This window comes from Haliotis rubra, unplaced genomic scaffold (assembly GCF_003918875.1).
Source record: "Haliotis rubra isolate DU_JTF1 unplaced genomic scaffold, ASM391887v1 Scf597, whole genome shotgun sequence".
In the NCBI taxonomy this organism is placed as follows: Eukaryota; Metazoa; Mollusca; class Gastropoda; order Lepetellida; family Haliotidae; genus Haliotis; species Haliotis rubra.
In genome coordinates, this window is record NW_025767298.1 from 593,329 (window position 1) to 611,091 (window position 17,763).

The following is a 17,763-nucleotide window of genomic DNA, read 5'->3' on the forward strand; positions in this document are numbered from 1 at the left end:
TCTCGTGATCTTTGAATGGGAGCCGTTTTCTGATGGACATATCATCTTCTCCTGTCAAATCCTTACGCTTGTGGTTGACATTTTCGCCCATGGGCGCGCGAGTGTAAATTTTGAGTTTTCGAAAAAAGTTGTTTTCATTTTGTCATCCTTAGCATATATTCATGACAACTGCAGGTTTAGTTTTGTCAAATCCCTTGCTAGAAAGTGGCCACAGTGCGGAGAGTTTCTGGTCTTTTGGGTGTCTAGAATTAAACTGTGATATGTTTATATTATTCCTCAGTACAGTGTCACGTACCCTTTACTCTTTCCATGCAAGTACAAGGCTTACTGACTCTGATGCAGGGAAACTCAGACTTGGTTAAACAACAACAAACCTCATCAAGAGTATCTAGCACCTGACGAAATAGTTTCTCTTTTAAAAACTTGGATCAGAATCTCGGCATCTACGTTGAATATTTTTGGAGAAGAATGCGGAAGTGAAACATAAATCTTGTTCATTGCATCCTGGGCTATTGTCCACACTGCCAAACCAAGGTCTATCACTGCTTCTCTTCAAACTGGATAAGCTTTGTGTATATATGCATCACCACTTTGCATCTACTCGTTGTACGATCTGTGAAGTTCCAGGTTAGAATTGGTCTTCAGGAGCCTATGCTTGTTGTCAGAGGCGAGTAACGGCATCGGGTGGTCAGGCTCGCTGTCTTGGCTGACACCCCAATGCTTATAATGCTGATCACTGGATTGTCTGGTTCAGACTCCATTACATGTATTACTGACCAACACCATATGGCTGGTATATTGCTGAGTGCGGCGTTAAACAACAAACCAACCAACATGTTGTACAGACATGGATTTTCATCATACACTAATGTGTAAAACGTGAATCATCTGCTGACAAACTCAAGGTAAAGATGCATTCAGAAGTTGCAGCAGTAAGGAAGGAAAACAATACATGGATGAAGAACTTCTATATTGCTGTGAGAGCGAAGTTTCAGTGAATGTTTTAACGCCATCAATTGCTTGATAACGGTGTTAGAACCTACACCGAAACGTGGCTCTCGCTTTAGTCAAGACGTCGTTCATCCATATACTGTTATCCTTCCTCAAGGTAAAGTCAACTAGGAACTGTTGTTGGATACTTTATTAAGAATGTGGCAGATATGTATCCTAGATGGATTCAAAATCATCCGTGGCATAGGAATCATTGCCGCAGTAACTCCTGGGACAAAGGACAAACCCCTTTTCCAGGGTGTTCAACTACCTCAGGAGATGTCTGGGTTTGACATATTGCTATTCATGTTTTTCTATCAAACAGGCAACAGTGTGCCTGCCTTTGTTTACGATGCAGTCAAGGATGATGTTGATAAAGATCCATCATGGATTTCTTTAGATGCTCTGCGGAAAGTATCATGGTCATTGCGAACAGCAAGGATTGGATGGTCCAGCATGATGACCCAGGCATGTGAAACATAGCATAGCTTTATCATGTCAAGAATATTCAAGTTTCATCGTGTCAAGAATATGACAGCTTTATGATCTCAGCAGTATTAAGGCCTCGTACATGATACTTTATCAGTATCAGCACACACTGTAAAAGCTTTATTTCAACAGTTCGTTCTCTTGAAGTTCGTTATTGTTTCTGTTCTGAACCAGAATCCAATACTTTCATCTTCCTTTCCAAAATCCACCCAAGCCCTTTCCAAAATCCACAAAAAGCCTTTCCAAACTCCACACAAATCAGGTAAATATTAACAAGAAATATTTTCTAAACGTGAGGTCATTAAACAATTCAGACAATGGCAGAAAAAATCTTAAGGAAACTATGAAATACTGATGGTAAAGTAACAGGGAAAAGCTTCGCGCTGTTCACTGAGAGCACTGCACAAACACATGTAAAGACAAGTCAAGTGTCCATCGGAACACAATCTCCCTCCACATATCGACCATATTAGATTGTGAAATCTTTACTGAGGCTTTGCATGTTGCGGGTTCACAAAACGTCCGTAAAAATGTCGTAAGACATGTTTGTTACATCTGCATTGTCTTTATAGCATGAGTGAGGCTTTCTTGCTCTGCGGCGTCCATTTGTACCTCTTCGTTGTTCTCTTGTGGGATGAATGCTCTAGTCAGTTTCTGGAAACAAGTTCAAAATTAATAATATATGCTTACACCACGCCAAAGAAAGTAGTGCAAGTATAGATTTTCTCACATTCAATATCACTCTTCCTTTTGGAAGACATATTTAAAGTCACAAAATCAGTATTTAGCCACTACAAAATTTCATCCACAAAATACAAACTACTACAAAACAACAAACACCCGAGGTGTAGTCAATACTGTATCCCTAGATCATCATGGGCTCCATTCCCTTCCAATATTACACAATTGGCAGTCGAAATGAACGTGCCGTCAGTCAGTGAAGTACAAACATGAAAGAATACGTTGCTCTTCTCCATATCCCAACCAATTTGTTGTTGTTTTCTGCCGTTATTGAAATATGTTTTGACACGATTACGTTAATATGTTACCTGCTTGAATGATGTTCCATCCGACTTAAAAACCGAGTACACCATCCAACATGGCGTCGGCAGAACAATGGCTACCGATATAAGCCAGCCAAGCACAGTTGCCCATTCCGGATAGAAATAGTCGCCATATTTTGGAGGGCGGTACACGTAGAAGGCGTACACGAGTATAGTCTGGAAATATTTCATAAGATTGTTTTTTAATATTCACACAAGCACAACTCATCACAAAGAACACACAGTAACTTAAACATTGGAAAAGATAGGTTATTTAGATATAGAGATGAATTTGAGATTTGTTCGTGAAGGTGTGCCCTACCATCAGCAGCCCCGGGGTGATGTATTTTGTGAGGAACGTCAACCATCTAGGAATGGTTTGGCCATACATCTCGACTGTGCACACGTTAACTCTGATCAAACCTGTAACATAAATCATATATAATGTGCACACGTTTTACAGGTGTTTGATGACGTCACTGGGTTGTTGTAAATTACGTTTGTCTTCTGTTTCAGAGCAAAAGCGTAATACCTAAACATTGGAACCACAAATCTATTTCTTAATTGAAATTTGTCCCTATTTCAGTTGTTTGCATTGCTTTCAGTTTCGATTTTTCTCTCGTTACTTTGATTGTTGTACGAGCAATTAATCGGAATAACTACCAAAACACTTGGAATTATCAGAAAATATTTGAAAAGAGGAGAAATAACTCGAAGCAAAGTGAATAGTTCGAAACTTCTCAATTTTTAAACTAAAATTGTCATAACGAGAAAATAATCGAAATGACGAATATATAAGCAATGTTACGAGAAAAGACACGAAATTTAGATAAATTAATTCCCTAATATGAATTTTGATTTTAAAACTATGCAACCCAGACATGCCACCAAATTCAAAGTGGCACTCATATGTTTCATTCAGATTCCATTGCTTATAGGTAGTATTTTGGGCGAATGCTGTTTTGATGGCATTGTAGTTTAAGCTGTTTATATTTGTTCGCTTGTTTTGCTATTTTTGTTAGTTAACACTGCTGAATGCATTTTCCATTGCTACGGTTTTAATGCGAAGTATTATATTAGGTATTCTATCCAGGCGTTACCGTTACACACCATTCTTAAAGCTTTGAAATATGTTTTTGGTCTAAAATATATATTATAGTTACGAAACTCACTTCAGTTAATATTTCTGGGTGAAACCATATGTAGTGAGTGATATTATGAAGATCTTACCAACCACCCAGGCCAGGACAACACACTCCACCACCCCAAAGAGCATCACAGGGGGCACAGCGGAGTACCAGTCAACGAGGGTCAGCATGTAGATACCACCCTGTTAAGAGAATATGTTACAGTCACAGGGGGCCATGTGAACACAAGATTCCTTTCAGTTGAATGTGAGAATACGCTGCAAATATTCCACGCATATACATGGCTATAAATGAGTTAAGAGATAACCGTATCACATTTCTTTAGTTACAGGCCATCATGTTATTTCAAACGACTTTTGGCCAAACGTACAATGGCCAGGTTTACAGCATTCAAACCTTGGAAACTTGTTAATTATGATCGAATCATGACAAATGTCAAAATATGAACTGTTGGTGCATTACAAAATGCCTGGAGTATTCGAAGCATCACAAATATCGATGTCCAAACGGTTGGATTAATATAAAACAACACGAATCATCAAAAATATGGAAATATTAACTGTTGGAGTATTACAAAAATGTCTGGATACTTCCAATCATCACAAACGTCGAAATAATAAAACTTTGAGATCTTATAAAATGCCTGGGTTATTCAACTCATCTGTTGGTTTGTTCAAATTCGTTTCACATTTTATGCTCCTTCACATACCAAGCCCAGTGGGTGATCTCCCTTAAAGGGACGTGATGTCACTGTTGATGTGTATTGATACGACCATGTTATATATGATGAAATCAATACCTGTGTAGTATACGGGAGGGTCAGAATGAATGAAGGAAGGAAGACGAGAAGGAGAAGTAGCCAACGGCGTTTAGTCAGTTTAGGGAACCGGTCACCGATTGCCTCCGACAGTATCTCCAAACTCGGCATCTGGAAAACATAACGATTTTCAGAAATGAACATACACAACAAATATACAGGTATATATGTGTTTTGGTAACTAGAATTATTTGACAGCCAGAAGAACATTCATTCATTGATTCATTCATTCATTCATTTCAGACATAACCGATCTTTTTTCTTGATATAGTATCCTTTTAATATATCGAGATAAATCCGTTTAAATCAGAACTAAAAACAATATGATATAAAACAGTTTTACAAACCGTTGTATCAAGGCCTAAAGTCATCATCATAACGAAGACAAGAACAGACCACAGCTGGGGTAAGGGGAGATAAGTCACTGCTTCCGGTAACACCGAGAACGCCAGATTGAGGCCTGAAGGTGCGAGAAAGATGGTTGCATTTGCAAATGTGCATGCCTCTTACAGTGAAATCAGATACCCTGTGTAAATACGTTAACGTATAATGTGCTGTCATGCGTTACATTTGGTCACAGGATAACTGTGTGTACGCTTAAGGTAATGCTGGATCTTAGAATTGGTCCCCAAGTTTGTCGTAAGACGCGACAAGGGTTTGGGTGGTCAGGCTAGCTGACTTGATTGACACATGCCATCGTATTCCAAGTGGCTTAATCGATCCGTATTAAAATCTTAAGCAACCCATGTTTGTCGTAAGAGGCGAGTTGCGGGTTCGGTTGTCAGATTGGATGACACATGTCATCGTATCCCAATTGGCTAAATCGATCCGTATTAGAATCTTCATTAACCCATGGTTGTCGTAGGAGGGGACTTACGGGTTCAGGTTGTCGAGCATGTTGTGTTCCCCAATGTGCGTATCGATGCTCATGATGTCAATCACTGGATTGTTTAGTTCAGAGCTGATTATTGACAGACTCTACACAATTAACACAAACAGACACACATATAAACTGACAAACCTGAGGACTGGAAGTCGTTCATGCTGGCTCCGGTCACGTACGCCATGTGCCCCAACACCGTGAAGATGGACAGTCCACAGTAGATGGTTATCAGAGGGTCAGCGATACAAGCAATCAGCGCCAGTCTGGTCATACGATGTCAATATAAAATTATGAATCTGATCATATCGAATGTGTGCTTGTTTGCTGTTTAACAATGTTCTGCAATACAGATTGCCAAGGCGGTAGGGGAGCCTTATGATCAAAGCGTCCACTCGTCAACACCGATCACCCTGATTCGATTCCCCAAGTGGGTCATGGTTGAAGTCAATTTCTCCGCCCGTCTGATATTGCTGGAGTAGTGGTAAAAGCGGCGTAAAACCATACTCACTCATTCACTCACACACATACCTGTAGCAGTTGCTGTTTGGCTGGTTGTGACTGGACATTGTGTTCGCAATCCCCTTACTTGCCCCCATTGAATGAAGAGCGTAGCCACAAGCCTCTATCCAGATCTGTAATGGAGAAGATGAACATGCCTCCAATAAAACACAAACTCCTTTCAAAATATATACAGACACGTGAAGACCCGGGTTAGAATCGACACACTAAAAATATAGAACGTGTCCAGATATGAAGCCGGGGCGATAGCCTAGTGTTTAAAGCGTTCGCTGGTCAAGCCGAAAGGTGGGATCGATTCCCCACATGGGTACAGTGTGTGAAGCCCATTTCTGATCTTCCCTGCCGTAATATTGTTGGAATATTGTTAACATCGGCGTAAAATCATTTACTCACACCAGATACAGATGCAAGATAGGCTTAGTCCATGGTTAAACAAGACACTGACAATTTTAGAAAATATTCACTACAAACAGCCACACGTGTGTAAAGACTACACACTAGAAACTTGCAGACAGTGAAACTCTGAACCTACCGTGGGGCTTGCCAGCTTTGTTAAGTCCGGTTTCAACATGTAAAGAAGTCCGTCTATTGCCCCAGGCAGCATGGATCCCCGGATGAGTATGATGGTGCACAGAAGGAGCGGGAGCATGAAAGTCACGTACACAATCTGGAATGAAATCCATTCAAAAATTAATTTAATTTCTACATTTCTGTACAAACTTCACCTGATCACTAACATTCTTCTGTCACACTGAATGCGACATCTTCAGTCGTTCTCATTGAAAATCAAAACAAATCTGTACAGTCAAACACCGTTGTGTCGAAGTTGGAGTGAGTGAGTGAGTTGGATTTTACGCCGCTTTTAGCATTGCTCCTGCAATATCTCGGCGGGGGACACCAGAAATGGGCTTCACACAATGTACCCATGTGGGGTATCGGATCACCAAACCCCAAAGACTTCAACACATCGAAGTTTGACACAACAGTGTTGATCATTTTCATCCCCTGTGATAAACCAAAGGAAATGGATCACTTAACCAATAAATTCAATTCTCATGTACTTTTTTTAAAGAATATATACCATGACAACAGAAGAAGGTTAAGAAAGTGGACGTTGTTCATTTTCGTTTTAGTTTTCGTCCAATATTTAAACAGTACCTTTCCCGCCACCCGGATGCCCTTGACCGACATGATATACATTGCAACATAGGTCAAGGCCAGGCAGCCGAACAATGGCCACCGAATGGAACCTAACTGGTCGAGACCGCTTGAGATATCCAGTGCATTAAACCTGAAACAGTTATGTTCAGTTAACAAACAGTGTGTTATAACTAAAAACAATTATTTGTTTGTTTGTTGTTTAATGCCGCACTCAGCAATATTCCAGCTGCATGTCCACGATCTGTAAATAATGGAGTCTGGACCAGACAATCAAGTGATCAAGCATCAATCTACACAATTGGGATACTGGGATGCATATGCCAAGTCAGCGAATCTGACCACCCGATCCCGTTAGTCGCCTCTTACAACAAGCATGTGTTGCTGAAGACCAGTTCTAACCCCCACATTCACGGATTAAAAACAATTCGCAGCAGATGTTGCACACAACAAAACTGTTTGTCCGTACCATCTTAACATGGCGAATGAATGGACCGTTTTTATACACAAAGCGAAAATACATATGCCGGAACAAAATTTGCTGTCTGATCAAAATATAGTATTTCCTCACCCGCACAATCTTCGTATCTAAAATAAAGAGAGTGTTGTTATATTTAGCACATATTATGTTTGGGATTACACTTTCTCAGTAAAGTACAGATTCTAGTATTTTTGTTGGGCTGAGTCCGGTCTGGGAATCGAACCCAAACTCTTACATTCAGGCGCCTCATCGCCAGCACACAAACTAGCCATCTAACCCACTCAGCCATCGCCGCTTCAAAAAAATGGAAGTCGTACAACTGGTAGTCTTGACCACGGACTTCGTGTACCCTCTGCTGGCGATTAGGTGCCTGGCTCTGAGAGGGTGGGTTCGAATCCCGGATGGGACTCGATCCAACAAAAGTACAAGACTGATTACTAAGAAAATGTAAACCCAAATATAGCATGAGATACATTTGACCACTTTCTAAGTGACATTGTGTACTTATTGACATATCAAAGGATCGGTCAATGTTGCATACAGCTGTGTCGACAATAACATCGTTGTGTCGAAGTTCAAATAAATAAATAAATAAATAAATAAATAAATGGACACAGTCTTAAATAATAAATGAATAAACAAATGAATAAATGAATGAATTAATTAATAAAAATAAATAAATAAATAAATAAATAAATAAATAAATAAATAAATAAATAAATAAATAAATAAATAAATAAATAAATAAATAAATAAATAAATAAATAATGCTAAGGGACACAGTCTTTTCTTTGACACAACTGTACGTTCGACACATCAAACTTCGACACAAACGTGTTTGACTGTATTGTGCGTAACCTGCCTCCAGAATTCTTCAGTGGCGCTGGCAAAACCATCAGTGGACATATTCAGGAGATCCAACTTCGTAGTGTTTATGTCACCTTGTAGATATCCAGTGCCATTCACCGTGGTGTTCATCCCAGCATGCCGCAGCGTCGACTCCACACAGCTGGGCGTGTTCCAGTAGTTGCCACACGTGGACCAGGGCAAGGGGTTGAGGAAGGAGTTGAAGAAGAAGTAGAGGTACCAGGAGAAGTACATGGAGGTGTACATGGCGTACACCCACGACACCAACGCCGAACCCAAACCCAGACCTGATCGAATGACGCAGTTAATTGATGAGATATTCAGTATCAACTGAGAGTTTTTAAACAGAATACTTTCGCAGTACATATCAATAGCTATTAGAATTAATGGAAACGCACCTTGAAACCAACTCAAACAGTGAATAACCATTTGTGACAAGCTTTGAGGCCCTTTCGACCCACAATCTGACTGACCACACAAGACTACACAATACCATTAGCATAATTTCACAAGCACAATCCTTCCAGAATGTTAAGATCGGCAGATAGACACCTTCTCACCATTCCCAGACAGAAACTCCGGGCATTCGGGTTTCGCTCCTTCAGCTATGGTGCTCCACAGTTGTGGAATCAACTCCCGACTGAACTCAAAATGTCTTCTTCCACTGATTCATTTAAAAGTTCCCTGAAAACCCATCTTTTCAGAAAATATTACAATCTATAACTTAACTTTCCAAAACTTTCACCCTCGTTCTAGCATAAGCTTTGCTTTGTAAATATGTAGCGCTTTGAGCATGCCTTATGTGTGGAATTCAGCGCATTATAAATACACATATTATTATTATTATTATTATTATTATTATTCTTTAGACCCGATGGTAAATTATTTATGTTGCTCTTATCACTAATATATAGAATATGATATAACCATGGATCTCCGACTGCAGAAACAGCTTTAGAACAAAACTGTGATGACGCCAGTGTAACAAATCTGTTAATTCAAGATCAAGATGGTTTATTGTACATAAGGCCTCCGGCCCGTATATATAGTGTTATAATGACAGGCAAAGTATGGACATTGCTGAGAGGTACCAGGAAATCAGTTGGCATGAGAAATCGGACTCTTCCTTATCGACAGCGAATGTGAATTACCTGCCCTTGTCAAAGATGGACGCACGGCTTTGAGCTCCCACTCTGTTTATACATTTAGTGAGGCACCGTCACGTATAATAAACCAATAAGTTGCCAGCGACGTGTCTAATGTGTTAAACAAAATTCTAGAGTCATCATGATATCTCTGGAATAGTACAGGGCTTCGACTGGGCTTTTCAGGCAACCCCGGGTACGCGTCAAGTCGAATTCAACAACAACAGTGAGTACTCACGATTCGTCCCCAGCTCAGATGTTCATCTTCGAGTATTTGTGTGCTCAATCCTATTATCCATCAATGTGTTGCTTTCCCAAGTTGTGATTAATGTGCTTAACAATATGAACAATATAGAATCTGGTGCATTTTCCCCATCGAAATGAATTTTCAAAGGAGATATTGTCACTGACGTCACAGCTTTGGAATGTGGCTGTGCCCCACTTTCCGCACATGTTCCTCTTGCAACAAACCGGTGTCTCCAATATGGCTTACCTGTATCCAGTGGTGTGATAACTCGGAAACTTTTGTGCTCAGGTGGTATTAAGCTTAATCCAGGCCCAGTAGCATTGGAGAAGGTACAAGAAACTATCCTGAAGGAAATACGTGATGTCAAAACAGACCTAACCAGTAGGATTGCTTCCCTTAGAACCGACGTGCAAACGCTAACGTCTAAGTGTGACCAGATGGAAACGACGATAAGCGGCATACAGAAGGAAATAAGTGAAGTTAAACAGAGTAGCAGCATCATGTACGATGACATTGATGCACTATCAGAGTAAGTTGACTTTATGCAGACGACGATTTCAAATTTCGATGATTGAATTGACCGAGTCTTAGCCGTTAGCCGACGTGACAACGTGATCATATACATGGTGTACCCGAATGCAGTGATGAGGATCATGTGATGTGCAAACAGAAGGTGGTCAACTTGATGAGTGAATTTGTCAAGATAAAGAGGTGGCAAACATCGGACCTCAGTCGTGCTCATCGACTCGGGGTTAAAGGTCCAGGTTCCGATCGACTACGACCCTTCAACGCCAGAACGGAGTTCACAGCCATAGGGGCGTGGCCAAGGCTCGGGCGATATTAACCAGGAAACTCTTCTAACAGCGATACCGGCGAAAATGATAACGCTGATGACTTTAGTTTTACTTAAATAACTAAAGCTAAAGCCCTCGCAGGGTTTAATTAAATAACTACCTTGTAATGGTGATTAACCTATACATACCGGTGTACATGATAACGCTGATGACTTTAGGTTTTGTAACAGCAACAAAACTACGTCTGTCAATGAGGGCGTAAACGTGCGCTTTCTATCATGGAATTTAAACGGACTCATAGGTAAATATCAAGACAAACTTTATTAGCTATATAAGATCATTCGACACTGTGTGTCTAACAGAAACCTTCCTTAGTACAATACCACAGCATTGGTTTACATACTTCGATTATGTTTTGCACCTGCTTTTAAACTGGCAAGATATGGTCGTATATGAGGTGGTGTATGCGTATGTATAAAGGAAAAGTTCAGTGAGCATTTTCAGAGAATCACGACGGGTGTGGATAATTATATTTGTATAAAGCTTTGCAAACATGTTTTGGCTTTACCAAGGATATTGTACTTATCTGTGTATATATCCCTCCCACGGCTTCAAGTTATTATCACACAGTTAACGTCTCTTGCGCACTCGATAAGCTCGAGGAGTTCCTATTTGAAAATAGTTGTTCCTTTAGTAATTGTGCAATTCTTCTTTGTGGCGATATGAATGCTAGAACTGCAAGTGAGAATAATCCTTGTACACATGAGGCTGAAGCCGAGGCTGACGATATCATTGGTTCTCCCTGTATTGATGGGGATTATGATCCTGTCAGCGAGAGGAATTCCAGTGATGGTGTGTTGAACGCTTTTGGTCGAAAATTGTTAAATATATGCTACATTGTTAATGGAAGAGTACCTGGCAATGCTAATGGTTAATTTACCCTCGTAAGTTCACCAGAGTTTTCCGACATCATAGCTATGTTAAATGTGGGACAACGTCTTGAATCTGACCACCAGCCTTTGGAGTTTTTTGTTACTTTCCTAATTTGCTGTCAGATAAACAATCAGGCATTGCACTTAATGTCGCGGAAACGTACAGGTGGAACACTGCTTTATCAGATTGCTTTAAATCCTGCTAAACAGACAAAGCTAATGCCCTTTTCCATAGTTTAACTGAATATATTGATAGTAATCTAGATGATGCTGTTAGTCAGTTCGTAAGTCATATACTGGATGCAGCCAAATGCATGAAAAGACCTGCAGATAGATGCCATATGTTAAGACGCCAACCTTTAAACTACGAGTGTAGGTCCGCAAAGCGTGACGCGAGGAAGGCGCTTAGGAAATTTAGACTTACACGAAACGACTACAATAAAAAGGCTTTTGTACTTTGAGAAATAATGATAAAGAATCATGCAGAAAATATCAGAGCAAAACAAGAGATCTCCGATTGAAAAAAAATAAGCACTTTCATTCAACATTCTGGTAAATTTTGGCGGGAGATTCGTTCCTTGAAAAGTAAAGATAATGTGGCTTGTGATATAACAACAGATCAGCGGTTCGCACACTTCCGTTCTGTCACATTAATATTCTTATGAAGATCTTGATTGTAATGATACAACTAGGTTGCTGGAAACTAAGGCTAGTTTGGAGACCAGTGGTTATACAGAACTTGATGCCGAAATCCTTGATTCAATAATAACCGAAACCGAAATTGTCGATGCCATAGGAAATCTTAAAAGCGGAAAATCACCTGGACCGGACCAGATTTTAGTGGAGATGCTAAAAGCTTCCAATGACCTTATATTGCCATTTTTGCATACAAACATTTTGCGTAAATGCTTGTATGCGCAGCAATGGAGGATTCACTGACTAATTTGCGTGCCCATTGGATGTGAAGCAAGGATGTTTGTTAAGTCCTATTGTTTTTTCCTTCTTCATTAGCGAATAATAAAATGAAAGAATTCATTAAGGCAAACATGGTGTACAACTATATCCTGATATTTTTGAGATTTTAATGTTACTGTTTGCTGCTTTAAAACAATGATTGAACCTGAGAGATACCTATCAAACATTACAAGCAAGAAACTTAGAAATACAGTTATTAGATTTAGACTTGGCTGGAGAGATCTAAGATTTAAGATTTTGCCCTGTTTGTATGGCAGATATCGAAGACGAATATCCTCTGTTATTTATATGTGATGCTTATGCTGATATTAGAAAGGAGTATATTCCACAGAAATATTTGGGTCACCCTACAAGGGAAACACTTATAAGAATGGTATCATCAGAAGACGAAGCTGTCTATGTAAAATTAGCCCTGTTTTAACACAAATCTGTTAATTAACATCTGGTACCTGTTTGTCACATCCAAATTGAAATTCGGGTACCGTAAAATACACAAAGGACTAAAGACCAAAAGGAAACCAGTCCCATGAAACTGAAATCCAATGAATAAAGCTACACGTAAACGTTGTTAGTAAGATGATAAATTCATTTCTGCGTAACAGAGAAGTGATCACCCATCTGACAAACCATTTAAGATAATAGCAGATAAACACAAATGCTTATTTTCCCCCAAAAGGCTTGAAGATGTTTATTAAACCTATCGGTTCATACACCGAGGCAAAGAATCCAGTGGCTTAAAACAATGGCAATCGGTAATGTAAAATTAAACCTCGTATCATAATGTACAGGAAACAATGTCAAGAAAACAGTCCCAAAATGTCAATACCTTTCATGGCGGGGCAAAATTTCCACACCTCAACTGGGCCTCTCTGGTAGTACTGCCCGATGACGACCTCTTGGAAGTATAACGGAAGTGAACAGAGACCCACAAAAAGCAGATAGGGGATCAGGAAGGCGCCTGAAAGGAGGACAAATTGTATCTTTGTTTGAGTGAGTGAGGTGTTAGGATTGTTGAAGTCAAGACAAAGACATCAGGAATCGGCTTCAGATAATACTTTTTAAGGGGAATTGACAATGACACAGTGAATTGAATTTTCTCGCGTTTTGGACAATTTTCAAATCAGAAATATACATGCTTCAATGCAAACTTGCACACCATGAAGTTTAAACCATTTTGTCAATTCATTTGAAAAAGAGCCTACATCACTGATGTTGATATTCAAAAGTATGAATATATATCTCATATTTATGAAAATCATTTTGGAAATTCAGAAAATGGATTCCACATACATCACTCAGATTATATCTTTCTCTAAAACCATCGTCATGCAATACAGCTTTCACCAACCTCTAATAAGAATTTATTTTATTTTTTGCTATTCTACTTGCGATTTTATTCTAAATTAAACGCGTCAATTTGGTTTGGGCATTTTGTTTTCTTTGTTTTGTTTATTTGTTGTCTAACGTCACACTATTCCAGCCATATGACATTTGTCTGACTCTATCATCGAGTCTGGACCAGACAATCCAGTGATCTATGCTGGATACAATGACATGTGTCAGCTAAGTCAGCGAGCCTGACCACCCGATCCCGTTAGTCGTCTCTTACAACAAGCATAGGTTGTTGAAGATCAGTCCTAAACCGGATTTTCACTATTGACCCCTAATGATCATGTATACGTACCTCCGCCGTTTCTGGCGCACAGGTAAGGAAACTTGAGCAAAGTTCCATCTCCAACGCTGTAGCCCAACATAGTGATGATGCCATCTACTCTATGTCCCCACGTCTCTCTTGTTTCTGCAAGTGTCATATGTATGTATATAAAAGTGACAAAACCTTTCCAGATCCATAGGAAATCTCTTCTTAATTCAGAGTCGGTTGTACGAGTCCGACTATACCATGAATATGTGTTTGTTTGTTTCTGTCTAACGCCATACTCAGCAATATTACAGCTTGGCGGCTGTCTGTAAATAATCGAAGCCAGGCCAGACAATCCAGTGACTGACATTGTGAGATACACAGAACAAGAATCACTATCACATAGTGATGATACCAGTTCTTTAAAGAACATTTCTTTGCATCATGTGGTTGGAGAGAGTTCAGTTTCATAACTCTGAATAGAATGTGACCTTTACGCTAAATGGAATCTATAACTGAAGATGGTCAAGACTTGGTATTCATATGTCCCTTTTGAATGTCACAGATACACTCTTAAAAAATAAACGCATAGCTGATTTTGAGAATATTGAACTCACGTAGCTCCAGCGCCGGATCTCAACCCCCAAATTATGATGTATTGGAACAAGAATGCCATCAGGAAACGAACGCAGTACCTCTATGTCAGATTCAATATCTTATAAAATCAATGAGGAGGATGGCGGAGGTTACACCAGATATTCACATTGTCCTCGGTTAACGATACTAATGTGATTTCTTGAGAATTGTATGCCAGAATCTTGAAAATAACCGCACTTGTTAACTTCATGCGACCATAGTTATCAGCACAACATAATGAGTCACTTTTTTTGCAATGCTTCTTCTCTGATTGGTCGGTTGGTTGTAAATAATGAAGTCTGTATCAGGCAATCCGGTGCTCAACAACATGAGCATTGCTTCCCTGAATGAACTACAGTTTTCGGTTATTTGGGGGTTCAGATTTGCATATTGAATTACTCTTTGAGAGTCAATGTATCACGATATGAGTGAAATTGACGTTTGGATAAGTTCCTTTGCTGTGGTTAACGGTGATACTATGACAAATATGAGCTGTTGCAATACTTTTCTATATGTATATATATCGATGATTTGATGTTTTTATGACGTGCCGCCATATTCCTTTTTCACTGACGTTCATCTTGATGACTCGTTCACCCATTTCACGAATCAACCTTATTTCAGGCCACCAAACAAGGTCATTATCGCAAGCCAATACCATGGCTCCAACAGCAAAACAGAGATTAATTTCGAAATATGTATTGAAGCTTTTATAAAGTATTTCGCCCTACCGTAAATATCTACATAAAGTGAACACAGCAACTAAATAGATAAGTGCCTCTGGGTTTCACACGATAAGAACACACAACCAAATATACAAAGTTTCACAAAGATAAGATATAATGTAATAACCAGGTTTGCTGACCTACCTGAGCGAACACTCGTAGTATGTTGGTCTTCGTCGGACATGTTGGAATTTCTTGTTGGTCCCGTTTCCTTTCCCTCTAAAATAATTTGTTACAATGTAATATTTCACAATCTTGTTTTACGTCATGTGAACAAGAACAAACATTTCCAGCTACTTCAAAAAGCTGTAGCAAACACATAACCGTAGTTCGCATATACAGTACCCAGCAAGTGACCACCCACCCCACCCTCTCCCAAAAGAGATCGTTATATCTGTCTGTTCGTTATAAGCTTATAAGCTTATTCACTCAAATCTTCAAGGAGGAAGGTATCAGAGATCAAAATACAAGTTTATTGCTCCAGATTTCAATTTACTTAAATGTATTGAATATTTGACAGCCGAATCCAGAAAGCGTCTTTAATATAATGCTAGTTTTGAATTCATTTACCATATTGAACGTAGAAGTAGAAGGACAGTCAGACAGATACATAACTTAGCCTAACCTCGTACAACAGATGCAACATACAGACAATCAATAGGTTGTCGAGCCAACCATTTAGGGTTATGGAAGACTATATACACCAATAGCATTCTAAAATAATACATATACAACTAAAATATCCCAACTCTTGCACCGTTGAATACATCTTGATGTAGAAATGTTTTCCATGGTTCTGATAAAGGTTAGCAGTTTAGGGTGATAAATACCTCAGTTTAACGCTGGACGCAATAAAGAAAGTTTTGCATCGTCCCTTAAAGCATAATAACATAATACAGCTTTAACTGACCTATAAACATTGCTAGGGCACATGCCATCAACTGTCTTCGATGGGTGTCATATACTTACCACCTAGCAACACCTTCCGAAGCCCTTCTAGCGAGTATGGCTGAGTGTGAAACTGGTTAAATACCCTGGAGCAAAAGCTCAAACACAGTTTTGTCACGTGAAAGTGCACATATGTGATTGGAATAGTTGGCAGCGTCATGCATGCACAATCTAGATCCACACCGTACATTTGGAATTGGTCTTCAGCAAACTATGCTTATCGTAAAAGGCGACAATTTGGATCGGGTGGTCAGGCTCGCTGACATGGTTGATACATGTCATCGTATCCCAATTGCGTAGACCGATATTCATGCTGTTGATCACTGGGTTGTCTGGTCCAAACCTGATTACTTACAGACCGCCGCCGTACAGCTGGCATATTGCTGAGTGCGGCGTTAAAAATACCCGAACAAACAAGAAACCACTTTTTGGATTTCCGTTCCTTCATACTGTGTATTGTGGCGCAATAGAGGATGTTAATGTGTTCCATGTGTCTACAATTACAGCAGTCAGTTTCAGCTGACAGGCGGACAGAAGAGACCTATATTCACTCAAGACTTCATCGTATACCACAAGGAGGAAGGTATTAGAGATCAAAATACAAGTTTATTGCAACGGATTACATATTACTTGAACGTATTGATTATCCGACAGCAGAATCTAGAAAGTATCTTTAAATTGATTATCATATTGAGCATAGAAGGACAGTCAGACAGATACTGTATTAAGTCTAACCTCGTACAACAGATGCAATATAGCGTCAATCAACAGGTTGACGTGGCACCCATTTAGCGTTATGAAAGACTATATACACCAATATGTTTCTAAAATAATACATATACAACTAAAATATTCCAACTTTGGCACTGTTGCATACATCTTCATGTAATGTTTTCCATTCTTGTTATAAAGGTTAGCAGGTTTTGACCTAAACATGTATCATTAACGCTTTACATGATAAAAGAAAGTTTTTCTTTGTCCCTTAAAACGATGAACATGCCAAACATTTCACTGCAGGTTGTTTAAAGAACATTATTAAGACCCAATACCTAAACCTGGACGTGATCATACTGATCCATCAGACTACAGACCTATCTCACTAACAAGCTGGATCAGCAAGGAAATGGATCAGCACAATCATTTCCATTCAGCTCCATATAATCAAAGAGGTCATCAGTTGTCATAAATTGACCAATTCGTCATCGAGCTCCTCTAGCGTCCTTTATGTTGGCAAGGCAACCAAAAAGTAGTCGCACCGCCATTTTGGAAGTGGGCCGAAGCACTTCGAGCTGCTGTAGATCCAGGATGGGCAAATAATCGAAGTGAC

The 17,763-nt window shown here is 39.5% G+C and overlaps 3 protein-coding genes across 3 annotated transcripts; all 3 read right to left on the bottom strand.

The window, feature by feature from the left end:
• Nucleotides 1-1,172: 1,172 nt before the first annotated feature.
• Nucleotides 1,173-2,928, bottom strand: LOC124255200 (sodium-dependent dopamine transporter-like). Its single transcript, XM_046689039.1, has 3 exons — nucleotides 2,845-2,928; nucleotides 2,529-2,699; nucleotides 1,173-2,133 (listed from the first exon to the last, which is right to left on the bottom strand). Exons 1-3 carry the CDS (start codon nucleotides 2,911-2,913, stop codon nucleotides 2,029-2,031), a joined length of 345 nt encoding a protein of 114 aa, XP_046544995.1. The 5' UTR covers nucleotides 2,914-2,928; the 3' UTR covers nucleotides 1,173-2,028.
• A 771-nt stretch (nucleotides 2,929-3,699) lies between these two features.
• On the bottom strand, nucleotides 3,700-5,985 carry LOC124255187 (sodium- and chloride-dependent neutral and basic amino acid transporter B(0+)-like). The gene is made up of 5 exons (XM_046689028.1): nucleotides 5,899-5,985; nucleotides 5,509-5,633; nucleotides 4,835-4,947; nucleotides 4,470-4,598; nucleotides 3,700-3,852 (listed from the first exon to the last, which is right to left on the bottom strand). Exons 1-5 carry the CDS (start codon nucleotides 5,964-5,966, stop codon nucleotides 3,700-3,702), a joined length of 588 nt encoding a protein of 195 aa, XP_046544984.1. The 5' UTR covers nucleotides 5,967-5,985.
• Nucleotides 5,986-8,336: 2,351 nt separating this feature from the next.
• Nucleotides 8,337-15,672, bottom strand: LOC124255188 (sodium-dependent dopamine transporter-like). The gene is made up of 4 exons (XM_046689029.1): nucleotides 15,633-15,672; nucleotides 14,173-14,286; nucleotides 13,315-13,446; nucleotides 8,337-8,682 (listed from the first exon to the last, which is right to left on the bottom strand). The coding sequence occupies exons 1-4, from the start codon at nucleotides 15,670-15,672 to the stop codon at nucleotides 8,345-8,347; spliced, it is 624 nt and encodes a 207-aa protein (XP_046544985.1). The 3' UTR covers nucleotides 8,337-8,344.
• Between the last annotated feature and the right edge of the window lie 2,091 nt (nucleotides 15,673-17,763).